Below are 21,895 nucleotides of genomic sequence, written 5' to 3'. Positions count from 1 at the left end.
CAGCTTGCTATATAGCAAGATATTGATCCAACCCGTTTATACAGAAGAGACTGACTTCCTAGAGCCTGCCACCAAGAGCGTTCAGAGGCCTCTTACACTTCTCTTCTGCAATTGTTCACGACTGGAAGGTGCTGATCTGACACGTCCATCTTGCTAGAGGGCTACACTTAGTCTGAAAAGCAGAAAACAACACACACGTACTTTACCACATTACCCTTAGCAGCCAGCAAACATCTCCTAAAAGTAGGCTCTCTATAGATATTTCTTCCCTGTATTTCATGCACTTTAAATATTTATAGAAAGAAGTCGAAAGATCACATTGGAGAGAAGAGGATGATCTGAGAATTGTCAAAAAATAAATGACACCTTCACAGCTTGAGCTTATGCAAACCATGCTAAATGCAATTCTTCCCCAACTTTAATGAATTGGCATATAATGCAAATTAGAAGGGATTTGTAGTTTAATCGCAGTACCTGCAATATGCTAGCATCAGACATCCAAAAAAATCATTTTAAACAGGAGAGACTAAATCAGAACCAACCTGAATCTATCGGTTGTGACTTCTACCTACAGCACGTGAAGGAGAGCTGCAGACATGGAACACAGGTGAACGAACACGTGCTTTCATATGGGAAGCAGCTGCAGTGAACCCAAGGAAGAAAACCCAGCAGGCAAAGATCATGTAAAAATATGTTTTATAAAACAGGTGACATCTGAAAACAAAGTACTTACATTCTTCAACACAACTAGTAGATATAAGAAAGCAGCCATGAATGGGTCCACAAAGAAACCCCAGAAGAAAGAAGTCTTTGAAAGTACTGAAACAGCTGCAGAGATGTCTCCGCTCTCTCACTTTGAAGTTGTAGATAAGGGTGAGCAGTGTAAAACATGACTATTATCAGCTCTGGCAGACAGATTTTGACACACAAATGCAACTCCCTCAACACAGTGAATACCTCTGCAAAGGGAGACCCCTCTGCATATGCACATCCTCAGCTAGCTTAAACAATGGTGGAGCCTCGCACAGAAAACGACATGAATTGGTTTCTGAGCAAGAAAAAAACGCAACGGGAAGGTAGACATATCTCCTGGAAGCCCCTTGAAGTGAAGTCAGTTGATCTTTCCCACCAACATTTGACCAAATTCTTGTTTAAACTGGGAAAGCTCGGTGTCCCGCTGTAACCGCAGGGGAAGAGACACGGTGCTTTAAAAGAGGTCCCCCGACGTGTAACTTCTTACAACCTGTGACACCATTTGCACTTACGCAAAGTCTCCTTCCCCTGCCAAATAAAGATATTCACCATTTTACAATCTGTATGGTCAGTTATATTTGGGGTCACATCCAGAGGGTACTCTTGAGATTACCAGCGTTTTTCCAGCCAGTTGTGTTATACCAATTTGCATGAGGTCTGTCTTTCAAAAACACTCTTTAGCTTGCAAGTATTGAGCGTTCTTGCAAACCAGCCCGTCTGTTTTTTCTTCCAACATGTGTTTGCATCCGGGACAGAAATAGCTAAATATTTTTTTTTCATTTAGTAACCTTCAGGGATTTTCACACACACACTCTAAAGGCCTTCCTGCACCTCATCCCTTGAGGTGCAGTCCACACAACAGCAGCCTTCACATAGGGTTCTCTCTACCTTAGAGGTGACCAAACAACAAAGAATAACAAACTGGCATAAAAAGGACAATTAAAACATGATCAGGGTAATTTTCAGCCTAAAAGTATCTTCTTCCTTGGCTTAAAAAGCCAGCCTGAATATTCATTAAATGCTCTCTACTGTCTAGCAAATAGAATTAATCATATTAATGCATGGAAAAATAAGATTAGCCAGAAAGTGGTATACGAAATCTAATCATGTTTTATTGAATGAAACATGAGTGGGAGAGGTCATGAGGCCCTTTCATTGTAATTTGTCACAAAAGTCTCTCCCTCTGCCACACTCCTGGCAGAACAGCAGTTCAGGCTTTCGGAAGCACTGAGCACACACCTCCCTAAAGAAGGATGGGCAGCCAGCAGCAAGGAAAAGCGAGTTCTGCTGCCTCTGTGTTTGGCCACGCTGAGACTTCAGGAAGGAGACGCATGTATTGTCAACTAAGTCCTTAGCTGATGAGAGCTTACATAGTGTGCACGTCATTATTTTCAGCTGGGGTACAGCTGCTATCTTCCCTTCCCTACCAGAAATATATGCTAAACTACAGAACATCTTTAAATACCGTCTTCCCCTGATCAGCCCTTTCTTCCAGAATTTCCCAGCTATTTCTGCAGTGCAACAGGCCAAGGAGCTCTAGGACAATCCGCATTACTACTCTACAGAAACTACTTTCCACAAAGCATTATCAATCCCCTTCAACTTCAAAACAGCCATCAAGATGCTCAGGAATCATTTGCATTCACTAGGGAAGCAATCAGCTCTACCTCTCAGCTACCACCAGGAACTGAGCGCTCCCAATACTGTACCAGCTGTCCCCATATCAGGGCGAAATCAGCTCACTGACCTACAAATTCCTGTTCTTCATATTGCAGATCCGTATGAAGATAAGGCCTGAAGTGCAGTACAGCAAGCTACAAAGGCTGGTACGTCCCAGAGAGCTGACACACGTGCGCCAGAGGCACCAAGGGACCCACCACCACGGCACCGTCAGCGAGGAGAGTTGCAGGCTTTTCAGAAGTTGGCTGCCTCAGCAGGGATGGTCTGGTTTCTGACAAAGTCACAAATGCTATCTCCAGAGAATACACCTTCTAAGAGAAGCGGGGGTTTTGCAAGAAGACTACTTCCCAATAAGACAATGTTTTAGAGCTTTAAAGCCTTTGTAGAATTTGTTTCTAATTAAAAGCACTATAAATGCTTTAGAAGAAAATTAAACTGTATCAGTCAAATAAGGAAGTCTATTTTCCAGATCCCAACAAAGATGTAATTGAAATTTAAATATGAATTTCAAAAGCCACCTCACACATGTTTTTTATTCGTTTGCTGCCTTATGGAAAACATTACCATGGAAGAAAAACATCTGAATATTACAGATAAAGTATCCATTAGTTAACTAGCTCTTACAATAAGGAAGCTTAATTCATTGCACAGGAAAAAAACCTCACTAATAAAACCTCACTAGATAAAAGCATTATCTAGGCTTTAACTAGCGATGCAATAAGTTATTTCAAGACACACTATAAACTTCAAGTCTTCAGCCTCACACATGGACCAGGGCAGGATAATGCTTGTCAACTTTCACAAAAAAGCAATTACTGGGGGGGGATGGGGGGACATCAAAAAGGAAGTGGCATGTTGAGATGAAAATAATTCTAAAGCAGCCATCAGGCAATCTGTGTTATAGAATCCCTGCAAAGAACAGAGTTGCTGGGGAGCACGGGGGGAGAGCACAGTGGACAGGGCCCGTTCTCAGCTGCCACGCGTGCTGGGCAGTTGGTTTTTGTAACGCAAAGTCTGCAAGATCCCTGCAAGCACCTTCCCACTAACCTGCACTGGTAGCAGCAGCATCAGTACAACCAGCAGCAACATCAGACGCAGAACCACGGCTCCTGAGCTGCAATATGGTGGCAAGAATGCACTTTAGTAAGTGACAATATACTGAAGCCTGATTCACAAGCCCTTTGGAGCCAAAGTCTTTCCATTGACTTCAGCAGACATCGACTCACGTCCGAGATGAAAATACAATGCTAAAAGCTCCGAGACAGCTATCTAAGGATCAGAAGCTGCTTTGATATAAAGGAAATAGGTTGGTTCATTAGAAGCACATATAGAGAACAGTTTTTCACCAACCAACGTTACCATCATCTGAAACTGTGACCTTCCAGAACGCAGGTACTCTAATCTTTTACAGATGGAGCACAAGATGTGCAAATAAATTAGCCTGGCCAGTGGTACGAAATAACTGGCATCAAGAAGGAAGCACAAAGCACATCTCGCATAGGAGAACTTTAATGAGTATTAGAAACCACTTAGATAGACAAGGGTGATGGGGAGGGAAAGGTCAACTGCAGATAATGACAAGGAAAGAAATAAAGTCAGCAACAGTTAAGAGGAGCTGCTGAAACATAGGTGATTCCTCAAACCATTCTTCCCCCTAACTCAACTCTCTGCAAAAACAGAAACAAGAGAGAACTTCCAAAATGCTTTTCCAGAAAGGGCTGACATCTGAAAGGGGTCTCCTGGCTCAGCTCCAGAAAGGAAGATGTTAGAAAACCAAGCAGAGGAACCTTAAATCCAAAGGTCCTCAGTTCTCCTCCCAGGCTCACTCCAGCACATGGTCCCTTTTGTTTTCACCCATTGCTCAACACCTGGACCACAGCGCATCTGAAGCGGAGCAAGATGCCTGTGTCGCCTTCAGACAAGGCAGTTGTGCTAGAACAGTAATGCAAAACAATACACATGAACATATTAAGGCATGCTCCCTTGCTTCTAGGAAATTAAGAGACAAAGGTAAAGCCAAATTCTACCCAAATTAAGTGCAAAAAGAGTCCTGAGAAGGAAAGCATTTGTGCAAGATGCACAAAATATGGCTCCAAGGCTGAAAAGGCAAAATGAAGAGGAGGAACTGGATTCAGACGGGAATGAAGTCCAGCGATTTGGCAGTTCCTCACTTCAAGCCCTGCTTCTCCCACTGCATTCACTCAGAATGGGATTATTAACAAAAAATCAAGGAAATGTTTCCCAAGGAAATGACAAGGGAAGACTCAAAGAGTGGGAGGGCAGCAGAGGGGCAACATGACAGATGACGCAACCCCCCTAAAGTTAGACTTGTGTTCCATAAAGTAGAATAATTAAGTCAGTAGGAGGATCATAGGGAAGAAAGATACCACAGACCAAGATTCTGCATTAATATGGCAATTCAGGATGTGCTCATGTCCTCCTGGAACAAAATACACAAGAGAGGCAACTGAAGAGAAAGCAGTTTTTAAAAGACCATGAAACATTGAAAAATAAAAGGGAGTGGGTGGCATCTGGAAATTGTCAGCTCCATTTCTTTCTTTCAAAGATAAGCATTTGAATTTTCAAAAACGTAGCCACAGTCAGTAAGAGTTGCAATAAGAAATCAAGAAACGTAATGAAGTTCAAGAGGAAATGCAACACACCATAGTGGATTGTAATTCAGAAGGATAGGCACAGCCTGGATTGCTCAGAAGAAAAAGATAAGCAACAACAGCAGCTTCCATTCCCAAGCTATGGTGGGATTTCTACAGGTTGGGCTAAGCAGGCTCAACATTTTGATAGAAAAACAAGGGCCCAGCAGCAAGGGAGTGAAGGAAGTAATACAAAAGCAAATCATATTCCCAGGTCAACATACAACTTTCTCAGCATGATACCATGAGGGGCTTTACTAGGTAACATAGTTTCAGCCGAGCTGAAGCAAGAAGATTAAGTGAAGTTTATGGACAGCAAGGGGGAAGAGGGTTAATTGCTGCACTAGAACCTAATACAAGGCTGAAGAACAGCCCAAAAAGGTCCTGACCCTTCTCATACTGTACTATTTTTTGATCCAAAAATCACCACACTACGATGTAGTAGCAACAGGAGCACCTCTCCTAACTAAACTCACTGTCCCTCCTACCAATTTGGATTCTCATCACCTACCCTATACAGTTGCAAAATGCAACATAGCTACAAAAGATTTTAAAAGCCTCATTATTGAAGAAGTTCTCTACACCTCAAAGTACATTTCCCATCTGAAAATTAGAAACATCTACTGAACCTTCAAAACATGCCAGTCTGTCGTACTCAGACAAATGAGATACTTGTTAGTTTTGTCATGGGACTAATTCATTTGGCAGGAGCAGAGGTTTCTAAATAGTTTCATAGGTGGAACAAATATCCGCGGAGCACCAAACATTGTTCTGGGGGGAAAGGCTATCACTAGCTGCTTACCCATTCACCAGACAGGCTGAAGCTTACAGCGTCTCCTCTTCACTTCCTCCTACTTTCCAACTCAATAGCATAAAAAAACCCTTTATATGGCAAACATTAGACTGTCTTCCCAGATTTCCACAACTTTGAAAATCCCTGCTCTAGAGGAACTCCGTCACATGCGGCTCTGCATAGCCCGAGAAGAAGGCTTCTGTCTTTTACCCATCTTGCCTGCTTCAGCTATATTGGAATGACTGCCAAAACCTTCTTTGCTAAATATCAGCATTATACCCAGAAAAACATACACTTGATCTTAGTCAATTCCTGTAAACACACATACATAAATTGGATTATTAGTCATTTCCTACACCACCACCTTCTCTGGCGACAGCAGCACAATGCTTTAATAATCAGAATACAAGTCGTTATGCCTAATATTAGATACAGGTCCCAGACCAGCTAGATGAGCTCTAAACAGATGATAGAAAGAAGTGCAAGAGACATCCATATTTTCATTGTTTGCATATACTTAAACTGCAGCAAATACGCACCAACGTAGGAAATCCAGACCTCTTCCGCCACAGGCAAAGCAAAAACTTACCCTCTCTGAAAGCGTGCTCAGAGTGCAGCCAAGCAACTGCTGCACAGCACATTCCTACTTTCTCTAAACCTTCAGGGGAGAGATCGATGCTGGAGGTGTGACAAAAGGGTACAGCCACCGGTACTGAGCTGCAGGACCCAGGCTCCTACCGACCCCGCAGGAGTTCCCATCCTGCCACCTCAGACATCCCCCAAGCAACTTCTCTAAGGACTCACAGAAGAACATGCAGGAGATCAAAGGTAGGATTTTAAAGCAAAACCTACCCAAAGCTTCCGAGCCATCACTGTGCTATTAAGGGGAAGACAAGGCTGGGACACAGAGCAGGTTCAGCGCCATCCAGGACCTCATCATCAGACACCGTCCTGGGATGTTTTAGGCGCTCAGCTTGAAACGCCTTGGTATTTTCAGAGAAGCTGAGCACCCACAGGGATGCTTGCCACTGAAGAAAGCTTTACAGCAGGTACCACGGAACAGCCGTAATCAGCAGATATTCCTGAGAAGTGCTAGCCAAGGGATTTAGTCAGCTCTGAGCAGAGGCTGACACAAAGCACGTGACCGACAGAGCTCAGTTCCCTTCAGGACCAGAGCCCGAGCTGCTTTGAGGGATTTTCTTCTTCTACGTGTATTTACGGAGAAGAATTTCATTAATCCTTTCAGATCCCTCAGCTAGTACAAAATGAGGGGGAAGAGAACCCCAAGTCTTGAAGACAGAAAAAAGTCAGGGAATAATGACATACCAGAACATACATACTCCATATGCCTCTCTGTGTCCAGCGCATCCCTGCCCTAGTAGAGAAGGGCCACGATTAGGATGGCCACTCCAGCTGACCTCAAAGAAGAACAGGGCAGCTACTGCCATCCTTCCAATTTTTCTTTCTAGCCTGGAGACCCCCCACATTGTCCTTTCTAATCTGACGGGCTCTTTTTCACGCTGCTACTTTTTTCTCCTCCCGTTCTCTGCTCAGCAGAATTTTATTTCTCACCTGTCAAGGAAATCTAGTCCCAAGGTCCCATGACAGAAACTGCAATAGCAGTTAAAAGAGCTGTAAATGTGTTATTTTATTAATATGTCTCAAATAGCTACTCAACCTCTATTGCTCTGCTTGACGTATGGATGCTCAGACCTGCAATGCCCTTTCCCTTTCAAGACTTATTGCAGGATTCACATCCGACAGGTCGGGCACCAAATGAAACTCGTAACGGGATTCTCTGGGGAGCAGTTGTGTGCGCCGAGATCAACGTGCAACGCAGCCGATACAGCTGTAGCGACCGCGGAAGGCAGGAGGTTAAGGGAACCTGGGTCATTAAAAAACAACAAAGCATCTGTTTTTAAAAAGGAGAGGGTAAATGACAACACAGGAGATCTTTTACTAAGTGCAGGCCAAGTCAAGTTCAATGTGCTGAGTGGTGGTCTCGTAAATACTACCATTATACAATATTCCATAGCTTGAAAATACATATGAATTATACTCCAGATGAAATTTAATTTTGTTTATTTGTGTACATCTCTGGACCAGATTAAAACTATTTATAATGCTTAGGAAATGAAATATTTAGCTGCAATATACTTCAATAGAATAGTTTATTTGGCTGCAAGTCTATCTGCCATATTACCAATAATTAAAACTAGGTTTTCATAGACAGAGGGGAAAAAGGTTTTTAGCTATATTTTCAAGCTGAATCATATCAACATGTTTAAAGAGGAGATATGAGCTCCAGTGTTTTTCCCCCATGGGCAAAAATTATTAAAAAAAGGGAAAAATGAGTCATCTGAATTTAATTATCAGGCTCTGAGTTGTGAAGGCCAGCTTTGAAAAATGAAATGCAAAATAAGACTCTTTGTAATTCTGCTTATGAGACTGAAAAGTTTACTTCTCAAGAATACTAAATGAGATCTCCTTGAATTGACTGGCGTGTTTATCTTGCCTGTGTGTATTTCATGGCCCTATAAAAGTGCAGGATGAACCTCAAAAAGCAGGAACAGCTTCTTCCATGAGCCCTGGATGAAATCCATGTTTGTGTGATCTGTGTTGCACACATCAACACGGTGCATCTCGCCTGGGCTGCTCTACCAGCTGATTCAAACAAGAGTCCACCGCTGTTACGGCTCGCAGAGTTCATCCAACTCCCAGTGAAAATACATTTGGAGAAAAGGCATCATTAAAGATGCAGCACATGGGCTCTTGGCGGGGAAGGGGGAAGAAGGACAGTAAATACATCATTATTCCCTCTAACAAGCCCCCAAAACTGACATCTGTAAAACATACTACCTTTAAAAGAGCTACTAAATCTCCTTTTTAAAAGAGTGCGTGCGCACGTACATGTACTACTGAAAGTCAAAGGGCTTAATTTTCTAAGACACATTTGCCATTTTTAAATTTCTACCATGCTGTATTTATGGGTACTTTATTAATTTTTTTCCAGCAGGTTCACTCTGACAGGCATTGTTTTATTTTTGATATGACAAGACACAGTGCTGCACTGGCAACACCTCCAGGCTGAATAATGTTTCTTAACTAGCTACATTCATCTTTACCACATACCACAGATGACTGATCCTCACTGCAGTACATAATGGCTAAAAACTAATAGTGCCCAAAAATATTAATGCATGCTAATAAAACCAGGGGTTTTTTTCATGAAACTGCAACATCTAATTTTGAAAGGGGTCCTGGGAACAGTAAACAATTGGTACATGGTAAATGGCAACTTCTCTCACATCAACACATCCTAAACAGTCAAATCCTATTCCCCCATAATTGCCAGGCAAGTATAAATTACTGAAATGAATGTTATTTGTGGCTGCGAGAGAATCCTCATAAATAATCGTAATTTAACTTCCTGCTGATAATCCCAGGCAACACCTAATTATTTCAAATGCTTAATTCTTCCCCTTCCAGAGGGATGTTGGGTTTAAGACTACTCCCTTGCATTTGCTGCTAGTTAGGACTTTTAACTGTTTGTTGAGTGCAATCACAGTGCCTAGATCAACTAGAGAGAGCTGTCCTTTGCTATAAAAAGCCACATAACCAATATGTCAAATTCCTTCTGTAAGCCCTCACTTCAGACTTCATAGCACTGATCATCTGGGTAGCTCTTATATATTAAAAAAAGTCAGTGTGGCATTTATTACACATAAAAGCATTTCTGAAAGCATTGCTCAAACAATGGGGTGAGAGGGATATTGAAATTCTATACACAGCCTTCTGTCCAAAGGACAAACTGATCTGTAGAAACATTTGCCGAAAGTTCATTAACAGTACATCAACTTGCCAGTAACGTGTTTAGCGATAATCAGAAAACAATTTAGCAAAAACAAGGTTTGAGCATGACAATGTCCGAGCAGGGTTTCTTGGGGTTTGAAGTGTTGGGTGTTTTGGTTTTAAATTCTTTATTTCTTCTAACCAGCTACGCTAAGAAATCTTACGGCAGAGAACATAATGTAAAATAGACAACAGTCACTACAAAGTTTACCGAGCAAATAAAAAACATCCCAGGGAGTTTCATTAGAAGGTAGCAGCTACAGCCCGTGCCTGGGAATAACTGGGAACTACCCTCATTCAGGCACAAACTGTTCACTCTGAACATCCTATGAAGTTTGGATCTCTGCACACAAAATGTCAGCAGGTAATACATGACTGTACAGACCACAACAAAGTATGGCCAGTAGTAACTTACCAGAGTGAAGATCCCTCTGTTCCAGCAACTTCTAAAACATCATATCCATCTTCCAGTTGAAAATCCATGAAAACCAGAGCAATAGTGTCTCCAGGTTCAGCGAGAATAGTCCATGTGCAGTCCGCATTATTGCCATACTCCAAAGGAAAATGAGGGCTTGAGATTATTCCGCTCTGTCCCCGCAAAGTCCCTCCACAAGCATCATCAGCTGGAAACAGAACGCAAGTTATCAGATTTTACTGAAATGCACAAAGCAGTACATCAAAAAAGAGTAAGCCCAAACTCAAAGCAAAGCTTTAAAAGCCCCACTGTTTTTGTCAGGGTGTGTTTTACCACACCCTATTAAGGAACAAAGATGTCTAGGGACGCAAAATCCTATTAGGTCAGCCAGTGTCTCCTGGCAAGTACCAGCTTATTCCCCACCATACATTTACTAGTGATTTCTTTAGTCTAATTTTCAACACCCCAAGTGACAGAGCTTCTACCACTTCCCTGGGAAGGCAGTTCTCAGCATAACACGTCTCGCTGTCAGGACACCATTTCCTCATGTTGTTGCCTGTGTTTTCTGTTCCATCCCTTATTCCCGATTAGGGTCCTCTGAGATGTTTTCTGCAACTTTCCTCCCACCTGCATAGCCAGCCAAGCCGGAGGGAAATCACCAGGAATTCAGTGACTGAGAAGCAGGGAGAGTGGTTGGTTTCCAACTCACATAAATCTCAGCACCTTCATCAGCAACAGAAACCCACCAAGGGTTGGGACAACAGTACTTAAGAGTACAAACACGGTATTTAATAGAAATCTAATAGAAAAGGAGTGGATTATCCCACATACCTGCCTTACACGTCTTTCTTTGCTCTGATTTCTTACGGAAATGTACCTTGTTACAAAAAATCACAGTGGTAAAAACTTAACCACTCATTCAGAAATCTAGCAGTGACATTTCCTCATTGGATCTCCTGTTTGCTGCAGGTTTTTTCATTTTTACAACTTGAATTTTATCACCAGGAGCTATTAAAACAATTAAAGGAGGAGGATCTAAAGCAAACATGGGTAGGAAGATAAAGGAAGACAAGAATTAATTTGTCTAGTGCCAGGGCAGCTCACTGCTCTCGTACGCGCAGCATCAGCTCAGCATTATTTGGAATGCTGCTAAGAAAAGCCTGTTAACTTTACAACATGTATTACAGAGCAGCATTTCAGATGCTTTAGTCAAGGAGCTTAGGGCCTCACATTATAAACACTTATTCTCATTACGAACTATTAAAAACCCCCACCACCTTCCAAACTGAAATTTAACACAGGTGAGAACATTTCTTAAGCACAATGGGTCATCAGCACCTAAGGAAAGGGCAGGACAATTCTGCAGGGCTGCTCAGGAGGATCCTTTAGCTTTTAGACTTTTTCAGGAATTAAGTGTCTTGTGCTATCACCAGAGCTGAAATTTGCAGCCTCTAACTCATGGAACTTGAAAGACAAAGACAAACATACATGCCAACTTGTCTTCCTCGTGGCCATCTGCTACCCCAGTGCAGCCAGCCACCTGAACAAGCAGAAGGCACAGGCAAGACACATGCTTCCCAGTGACTGATGGCAAGTGATTGAGATAGAACACCCCAGGCTAAAACATATTGTTTGTACTGCATTAACACACTACACAGGTTGCACTGATGCTTCTAAGCCCCAGTGGAGATCATGGCCCTTTGCAACTGCTTCTGTGCTCAGACTGGGATGGCGCATCGCTGATTACTGCAGAGCCCACGGCAAGCAGGAGAGGCAGAAAAAAATATGATAAAAAACCAGACATGCAGACAGACATGCAACTACTTCTGGGCCATTCTAGCAGCCAAACCCAGGACTGAAAGAGGCCCCTGAAATCCCAACTCGATGCTCTATTCCCTGGTATTTAACAACAAAGTTATCTATTTGCTGCAATCCTATTGTCAGTGAATTAAAAGTTATTCACAGACACTGAAGTGCAGTTAGACTCATCGATAAATTTAGGCTGAAGGATCTCACATCTCCTCCAAGCACCAGAAAATCCTTCAAACTTCAATACATCATACACAACATCCACAGTGGGACCTCCAAAGAAGGTCCATGCAAAAAATAAAAGGGCTACTTCCAAACCCCTCCCTCTGACAGACAGAATAAAAATGCTTTTTAGAGGATGAATGGGTTCTAGCCAAAAAGCATAGCAGTTTACTGGTATGTTCAAATTTAATTTCTCATGAATAAGTGCCCCTGCAGATGCTAGAAAAAAATAGACGCAAAAAAGATTCTTCGCCAGTGAACTCTCAGACCGCATGCCTAGCAGCAAGACAGAGCAGGAGCAAGGTCATTAGCTGCTTCAGCAATGCACGGGGATCTGAAAAGGCAATTTATTCTTAAGATACCCTTACCTCCAGAGGGGCAGCTATCTCCTACATAACACGTTAAACATTATTGTCGCCTGGCTGCTATTGGCTCTAGGCAACTATTCAAAGTATCTTTGCAAATAAGGTCCTGCACCACTACCATGAGACATCTGCAAGCAAGCCAGCCTCTGTATGCGAACACCCTGTTCAAGGGCATAGGTGCTGCTCTTGGCCAAACACGTGCTTCTCACTACCATCGTGCGTTCGCGCAGCTCAGGTGTACGCAGAACCCTTACACACACCCAAGAGCAAATGCAACGGGGGCTTAGAAGAAGCAACTCCTAGCAGCAAGTTCTCAGCCACGTTTACTACTGTGGACTGGGAAGTCTGAGACTGGATCTGGTACATTAAAGTTGTTCTTGTACTAGAAGGAATACAGGAGGGGACGGAGAATATGCTAAAGAATTTTGACTTAATGCTGTGTTAGAATTCTTAAACAAGGGAGCTACATTTTTTTTTTATGTGACTGTCCTGGTCACATGCTGAACTCAAAACATAGCACCATACTAGCTACTAGGAAGACAGTTAACTCTATCCCAGCTGAAACCAGGACAGTGACTAAGCTAACAGAGTAGCTGAAGATCTAGCCAAAGGTATGGTGGGTTTGGCTTTTTTTTTTTAATTAAAAGGGGAGGTTTTAATTTAAATTCCTTGAAAAATTGCCATTGCAAAAGGTATTTAATGGAAAACGTATTCCCTTCCCATCCACCTCTAAATACACACTTCCAAAGTTTGTATAGATTGTTACTGTTTAAACATATTCTACAATCTTCTAAAATCTTCTTGAACAGCCCTTCAATTATTTTGGGCACAGTGCAGTCTAAGCAGCTGTTTGAGTTACAGTAAAACAGACCACTTTTAATGAGATTATGCATATTTGATACGTTTAAAAAGTAGCTTCACAAATGTTCTCAACTTTTCAGCCGGCTTACTGAATTTTTACTCAACCGCCTACCAGAATCATAAACCTATCAGTTCTACTTAAATTCAGCAAACAGTCTGGGCAACACTTCTCTCCACACGCATGAAAGCGCTTTACAAAACAGATTCAGATGATTCTGGATATTCTTTTGGTCCTTCAAACATAACATTTTGCTTTATTTGAAATCAACTGACTCAGGCAAGGGTTGTTCCTTCCATGGCTACAGCAGAACAGAAGACAGCATTCCAAGTCTGCTGGGGTTTTGCCTCCAGCATACCAACTGTCAAGATAAAAATACAGCTACACTGGTAGGACTCAGCTTAAGGCCCCCTTTAGATTAAATACTAGGCCACGTTTCATTCTGTTAATACAGAACAATTGTGCAGAAAGCATGTAAAAACACACAAGATGGAATGAAGAAACCATTCCAGATACTTCTGACACCCATTATATACATGGGATAAATGTCAGCTCAGTCCAGATTTTACAGTCTGACCCAGACTCACCGAGGACTTTCAGTCCTCGAGGCAAATTTCCAAGTTACACATGGTCTACCAGGCACAGCCAAGCTTCTCTTCTGGGCAGCCACAGCTGCCACCCAGTTCTGTGCTCTCCTACTTTGCAGATCAGCGTGGAGATGTCATTTGCTGCTGCTTTGGTGCTCCCTGAATGAGATCACTGCAGTTTTAATCCTTCCTGCCACGTAAGCAAGAAACATAACTCACCAGAGCAAAGTCTGTGCAGACTGAATTTATAGTCTCTTTTAGCAGAGAGTCCAAGAATCAATTTTGATATAACTGTGCTTTCAAAACCACTGGCAAGCTGCAGCACTAGCTACTCTCAGTGGCTCTGCAAAGACACATTTCACCAAGCCATTCTTTTTGCACCCAGAATTCCTTCCTACTCTGCCTTCTCATTGAGATTACACTTGTCCTTTATTAAAAAAACCTGTAATTATAAACGGAGAGTTGAGTAAAGGGAGTGCAGACAACTCCTCTGAAGAAAAAGCAGCTAAGCCACACCAGTCCTTCAAAGTGTTGCTGTCCTGGCACATCCTCTCAAACACCTTTGTTTCTTATTCTTTTCTACCATGCATTTCTTTGCATCTACAGTTATTTCAATGCACAAAAACTGGAAAAGAGACAAGGCTAACAATATATTTAAAAGGATGTTACAAAGAGGAAGACAAGCACAAAGAAAAGAGCATAAAGAAACCAAAAGAGGGTATCGATCCGCATGGTATAAACTCACACTGCTTTCAACACTTGTCTCATACCTCTGCCACTATACTGGAGAGGAGGAAAAGAAGGAAAGGGGAGAGTCCCCAAACCAAACACTGGCTATTGCAGTGACATTAGACAAGTCTATTCCCAAGATAGCAGCTCCTGAGATTTTTAACACCTGCTCAGCTAGAAGCACTTCTCATCTCCATTTGTCAGGATCTGACCCAGCAGCATGACCCATCTCCAACTTACATTAGAAAAAAGAAAAGAATACATATATTTAACAAACTTCCAGGTGAAAAATACCAGTAAGCCACTATTAATAGAATTAATTGTAAGCTACATAGGCCACAAAGGTCTTTTCTCTCTCAAGGAAAACATATATTCTTCTTCAGGCAGCATTTCTTAAAACATTCTTATCCCTGCAGAAGGCAGCGTAAACCTGTTTGTCAGTATGCAAACCTTTTTGCCCCTTGCAACAACTGAAGTCTGTATCACCAGTTTATCAGCCAAGCACGAACGTCTAACTGCTGAAAGCCTACTTATGGTAGAAAGAGTGCAGCTGGTTTTCAAATTCAGCAAGTCAATTTGCACACTGTCTTTGCTACTTTCTACTTTCCTGGAACCAGATATAAATGTTACATGAGATTTCTGGTGCCTGCCTCCAAAAAAAATGCCTTGGAAGTTTTACTTGAGATAAAGTCTTGAAGGATCAGGACCAAATCTAGTAAAAAGGAGTGGCTACCTCCAGGAACCGTCAGGCACATTGCTACACAAGTGCACCTAACAAGCACATATTTTGCGGCCATCAGAGCACTTCACACAGCACTGATGCAAGCACCAGAGAATTGAATATTCCTCCATTCTGAAGTATATCATATGCCACCACCATCATTGCTAGATTCAAGATTGAAATGGTAGCATTAATATTAAAAGTGAGTTTGGCAGCTCAAGACAAAAAAAAGCAAAAAAAGTCTTTTACTCTATCTGCAGCAGGGATCACAAAAATTACAATGATGCCAACCTTTGACTTCAACGCCTGTTGGGGTCAAAAGATAATCCCTCCCTTATTGGGCTCTACTACACAAATGTCTAAATAATAGCAGGGCAAGAAGATATTGCCTTCCTCCAAAGGAAGGCTGCTATCAGAGAAATGCTTTCAGACTGTAGGAAACACTGGTCCATTAATACAGATCATTTCCTTCTCTTCTAAAAAGGATATTGCTTTGCATACTCTCAAGGTTGAATTTCAGTGAATGTTTGTCCTGCACAGACTGCCAGTGAAATTAGAAAAACAAAATTTTAAAAAATCTTACAGTAAGAGTCCTAATTCGAAGGAAAAGCAAAGAATCATAACTGATCATAGTAAAATGGCAATGACAGCTGTCCCTCTCCAGTGTCAGTTTGGCTGTATGAACCACTCCTTCAGTTGTATAAAGCCCTTGGTCCCCAAACAGTGGGTAGGTGTACAAGAAATACACTAAGTAGCACACATGACTGCTGTGTAACTCATTCAAGCAAGTATTTAAAAACACACCAAGCAAACAATATTTGCTCACTTTAAATTCAAGATTTATGCTACAACTTAGAACTGCTGATTGATTGCACAAGCAGAGTCAATAAAAAGAATCAATATAAGATGCTCTGCTGAAGTACACAAGGAATTGAGGGGAAAAGACTTCAAAGCAGCAGCAACTGTTTTGGTAAAACAACACAGACACTTGTATATTTACAGACCCTCTAGTCCCTTGTGGCCCCAGTGAATTAGCAAGAAGCTCTCTATACTGATAAAGGAATCTAAGTTTCCCTACTCCAAAAGGGCTTACAGGAAAGCTGGCCAGCCTTTTCAAACAAAGGCCAGATTTTACCTCCCATGTCGCATCCCCTGTCGGAGGCTGCCAGCCCCACTGCCAGCAACCCACGGCGCAGCAGCATGCCGCACAGACTCACATTTCTTTACAGGCAAAGCACCAGAATCACTGCGGAACGTGCCACCAGGGAAGCCAGCTTGACGTCGCAGAAAGCAGAAAATCCAGTCTCATTTTCTACTGTTTGATCTAGAAAACCTGCATGATCTTGGGTAGGTACCTTGTCTTACGGATAATATTCCTGCTTCCTCCTCCCCACCCCCACCTTAGATGAAGAAATTGAAGTTAAAGTAGCTGTGCAGCATTTTGAATACTTCGAGCACTTCATAACCTTCCTATTATTCACCCAAACCCTGGCAGCTTTAAGGAATCCAATAAAAAGGAACCTCAATATTAACTATGTCATGTTTAGTTTTCAAGTCTTTTAAATCCAGCTTACAGTCGATGAAGTTTTTCCCAACCCCAAACAGCTCATTAAATCCAGTTTCACTGTGGCTTGTTCCAGATGAAGAGAGGGCACTTTACCTCTGCAGAAGGGGAGAGGAAAATCCCAAGAGGCACTGTTTTCCGAATTGGCATGGCACGTGAGCAACGCATGTCCTTCCAAAAAGAAGCCTGGATTACAGCTGTATCTCACTTTGTCCCCGATGCTGAATGTTGTCCCTTGCTGAATCCCATTCTGCAGCCTTCCTGGATTTCCACACGTATGACTTGGTAGAACTGCCAAAGAAAGTTGCTTTTGGTTAGGGACAGTGCATTGTAACAGAGCTGTCAGGTGAAGAATCCAGAGGGAAACCTCATTTCAAAGTAAACGCATCACTTCAAACGTAAAGAGCAAATAATCACAAAACTCATCCTACTGGACTGCACCAGAATTCATTATGCCAGTTAGGGTTAACATTTAAGTACCATTTCTATCAAGTATATGTAAGGAAGCAAAAATCACTCCCCAAGCTACTGAGTCAGAAACAAGATCCACTCTTTCCTGACCAGTTTTACCAGCTTCTAAACCAAAGCAAGCATCCCCCTTCCCTATGCCGCCCTCCAGTTCTATTTAACACGACTGCAGTTGATTAGAATTGAGATATTACATTCCTGTTTGAAATAACATTTTTCAACAGACCTTCGCCGGGCACCTCAAAGGCCCCTGCAATGTAAGCAGAGTTACATTACACCTCAGAACCACACAGAAGACAGCAAAACCTGTAATTAGCAACTACCACCTAGAAAAAGAGCGCAACGTTCAGCCCACCAGGATTTATACTTCATTGCACTGCATGTTTAATCCAGATTTCACGCATGCATCAAACCGGACTCTGAACAAAGCAGCTGGACCCAGCTGCACTGAAGACAAAATATATATAGTCCAACAAAAGTTTGCATCAGAAAGAATATGGAATACTTGACTAAGATGGAGAAGTTACAGCTAAAACGCTAGTAAATCCTTAACCAATGCCTCTATACAGCCATTTCGGAGAATTTAACTAAAACTCTATGGGTTCCCATAAGCCACTCCAAAAAGATCCACTCAAATCATGGTTTTAGAGCCCTCTATAAAACCCAATGAAGACAACCAAGACTAAGAATGACTTAATCAAATTTGAATCAGGCCCTTGTACAGCATCTTGTATTATAGTTCTTTTGTGTTAAGGCTGAAACATCAGAGGAAGGAAAACACAGTCATTCAAGGCTGAGTGATGGTTTATCATCAAAAATAATTTTGTCAGGGACAGGAACAAAGCCAGATGAATTTCTACAAGCAAAGGAAGGTTTAGTCTGCAGCTCTGCAAGGAAAAGAGGAAGATTAAAAGGAAAAACGATATGCTAGCGTACACAGCATGCAGCAGAAGCAGAACTGTGCCTAAGCATGTGAAATGAAACATAAATCGCTAACATTAACTGATGCAAAGACGCTACCTTTCTGTCCTGCCGTGGGACGGTGCCTTAGAGTCGGGATTTGAAACTTCCCAGCTGCCTCCTCGGAGCAGAGCTCAGGTGCCCTAAGAGGGCTCTCTACAGCAGATACGCAGACAGTATCCCTCACAGCGAGGGAAACGAAAAGACTAATCTGTAATGAATATAGGATTAGGCTTCCTGCATCCAGACCGACCACCTTGTTTTCTAGTTAACCCACTTCCAGATTAAATGCAACCTTAGCACCTTAAGCTTGATTCATTTTAATAGCACATACATGTCGACTCCTGCATTGCTTCAGTTCCCGTTTTTTTTTCTTTTTTATTCTTTTTTTTTTTTTTTTTTTTAAGAGCACAGCCAGCACCCCAGGGCCACAGCCCTGGGCTCCAGTCTCCCCACGCAGCCTTCCACTGCACAACAGCAGGACCCAGGTACAAGCCCTGACAGACAGGATTTCTTCCCCTTCCTCCCTCCCCCAAAATACTATTTACATCCTCCACAAAGCACCTGGAGCTAGGAAGTTCAGTAGCAACTCTCACAAAAATATTAATGACCACGCAGGTTTTGTAAGCAGGGGGATGCTATTAAATACGTCAGATGGGTTGAAAAGCAGTGTAGGACTAATGTTTCATTTTCTGTAATGATACTCAAAACCCCAATTTAATTAAATTACCAATGTCACTTTTTTAAAAAATGAACCCATTCCTGCTTTTATGCTTCCATCCTTTAAAATTAATGACTAGAACTTTGCTATAAATAAAAATCTATCATTTTTAAAAGTCAATCTCTAACACTAGCTGCTCTCTACTTAATGAACTGTGAAGAATCAGACAACCCTGACCTACATCGTATCTTAAAATCGTACTTGAAAACCAGGATCTCCTTTAAAACTTGTGCTTCATTTGGCTGCCTTAACTAACATCTTGTTACAGGACAGACGACATACACACGCTTTTTGGGGGAGGCAACATGAACTCCTTGACTGCTTTGGATTCAGTGGGGTTGCTGCAGGAACCAACGAGCATCAGCGCTTGGTTTGTTGTTTTTTCTTTTTAATTAAAAAAACCAAACCACCACCGTGAATCTGCAGAAGACAAACACATCTTCAAATTACTGCCTCATGGACCAAAAGAACTGCTTCCACAGGGGCTGGTGCTACCTCCAGAGCTGGGTTCAGCAAAAGCACCAGAGCTGCCCGTATGAGGATCTGCCGTCAGTCATGCCCTTGGGGCACTTGCGCAGAAGATGAATTTGGTCAGCACCGAACGTGAGCTGATGAAGTACACCTTCTCTACAGAGGGAAAAGAGTCAAAGGGGACAACACCTGCGCTTCCTGAGAAAGCACAGCTTCCCAAACCCCCTACAGCAGACTGCCAGGTGGGAATCCAAACCACCGGGGTGCTGAGCGGGGAGATGTTCTCCTAAACCCCCCGGCCGGTTCCCTCGGCACGGGAAGGCCGTGCCCTTGTTCGCTGCCGAGTGTGACTCCCTGAGCTGGTGCAGCAACCGCTTTCACAGCAATGGATTTGTGATTCTACTCCGACATTCCTAAGAAGAGATAATATTATTGCTCATACTTGGCTGCCTCTAACAGCCAGACTCTCTGATTGCTTGAGAGATTAATAGAACTGTATTATTTACATCAGATGTCGCACAGAATAATATTATTAAAGCTTTGTCTTGCCCATTTACCAATTCCACTGTAGATTAGTAGCATGGATTTTTTTCCTCCTCATAAAAGCTTTGTTCCCGGCAATCAACATAATATTTTCTAGTGATTGTATGGAAATGAATGCAGCCACAGACCAGATTTGTAAAGATGAATAGAAGGTCCTGTTAGTCATTTTGTAGCTAAGTCTGTTTCTCTCCATGATGAATTTAGAGCACTCTATTTTATTTGTCTTGATTTGAACAGCTGCCAAACCATTATCTTATTTTATGACAAAAGAAAGTAAATAGGATTATTCTATTGCAGTTGCACCTGGAGAGCCCCTCAACATACCTCAAACATCACTGTCCCAAGCGCTATTCAGATATACTGCCCACTGCTCACTCCCCAAGATGACACAGTAGAGGAACCGTAATCATGGTGTGTTAATTGCCAGCACAAACACAAATAGAACCAGACCAGAACCTCTAGAAAGGAGATTAGGTGAGAACTATAACTGTCTGAAGAGATAACACGAGATACGATGATCTGAGAGCAAGGCAGAAATGGCATTTTTTCAGCAAGAAACTATGAAGTGTCAGGGCATGGCAAACATCAGTCAGAAAAAAATGCACCAAAAACAAGAACTCTCCCACTTTCTGCAGTTTTCAGTCTATCCTTCAAATCCACTTATTTGTCACAAAGAAATCCGTAGGACATGAGACCAACCTCTGCCCAACTTCACTCCCTTCTGCTCCAAACTTCCTCTGCTTTTTTTGTTTTCTCTTGTCTTTCAGTTTGGGCACCTTTTGTCCCATCCTTTGAAACCTGCGCACATTCCGCCTATTTCTCTCTCACCCTTCATCTTACCCTGGGATCATCATCAAAGATCTTGCATGCTACGTAGCTTTTATAGAGCAATGAAGACGCATTTCCCTCATGGAGCCAGATCTATTAGTACAAGACCACAGGCGTGTCTCAGATTTCATAGCTTGTTGCTTGAAAATGAACAAATTGGAAATGGAAACACAGATTTGAGAATTTTCCACCACCCATTCCTGGGAGCTGCTAAAGAGTAGCTACAGAGCTACCAGAATTGCTGATCTGCATCAGAGTCTTCGTACCATTTACGGACTTCAATTTTTACCCCTTTTCAACAGGCTCACCAGGCTGTTCCCAACTTTTCTCATCCCCTTGCCCAGGGTCACTATGCTGGAAGTTTTCAAAATCAGCAGCTTTCAAAATCTAGTACTTGTCAAGTCGCATCTCCTTGTTCCAGTTCATTTGAAATTAATTAGTAGTTTTTAAGCCATTAGATGTGACTCAACGCATCCTTGGACAGCATCCCACCATCAAAACACATTCAGCCTAATTACATCAGCCTTTCCTAAAACCCCACAGCTCTTTTTGTCAGGAGAGAAAAAGGGAGGGGGACCAAAAAAAAAAAAAAAAAAAAAAAGGCAGAGAGATGTTTCTCTTTTTGCTCAGCACATTGATACATTTCGAGCTACCTTACCAAATCAGGTACTTTCAAACAAAACAAACTGAAATCCATCCCTGGGTTGCGCACCATTCCAAAGAGAAATCTTGCCTGTTTCCTATTCAAATTAATCTTCAGCTCCATTTTCTCTGTTTATATTGTTGGAATATAAAATAACCCCAACATTTAATACATCTAGATACTGCATTCCAGTCTATTACCCTATTTACATAGCTAAGAGAAGCATTTTTATTGCTTGAATTATCTATGGTAGTTTACGAC

The 21,895-nt window shown here is 42.2% G+C and overlaps 1 protein-coding gene across 1 annotated transcript in view; it reads right to left on the bottom strand.

Moving 5' to 3' along the window:
• The window catches only part of CSMD2 (CUB and Sushi multiple domains 2), a 310,633-nt gene that overhangs the window by 212,206 nt on the left and 76,532 nt on the right, over positions 1-21,895 (bottom strand). The window contains exons 4-5 of the mRNA XM_049820686.1: positions 17,097-17,291; positions 10,145-10,352 (exon numbers count right to left, since the gene is read on the bottom strand). Of these exons, the coding sequence (XP_049676643.1) occupies positions 10,145-10,352; positions 17,097-17,291 (403 nt within the window). The remainder of the gene's footprint in view (positions 1-10,144; positions 10,353-17,096; positions 17,292-21,895) is intronic.

Source organism: Accipiter gentilis, chromosome 17 (assembly GCF_929443795.1).
Source record: "Accipiter gentilis chromosome 17, bAccGen1.1, whole genome shotgun sequence".
Classification (NCBI taxonomy): Eukaryota; Metazoa; Chordata; class Aves; order Accipitriformes; family Accipitridae; genus Astur; species Astur gentilis.
This window is presented reverse-complemented; position numbering and strand designations above follow the sequence as displayed.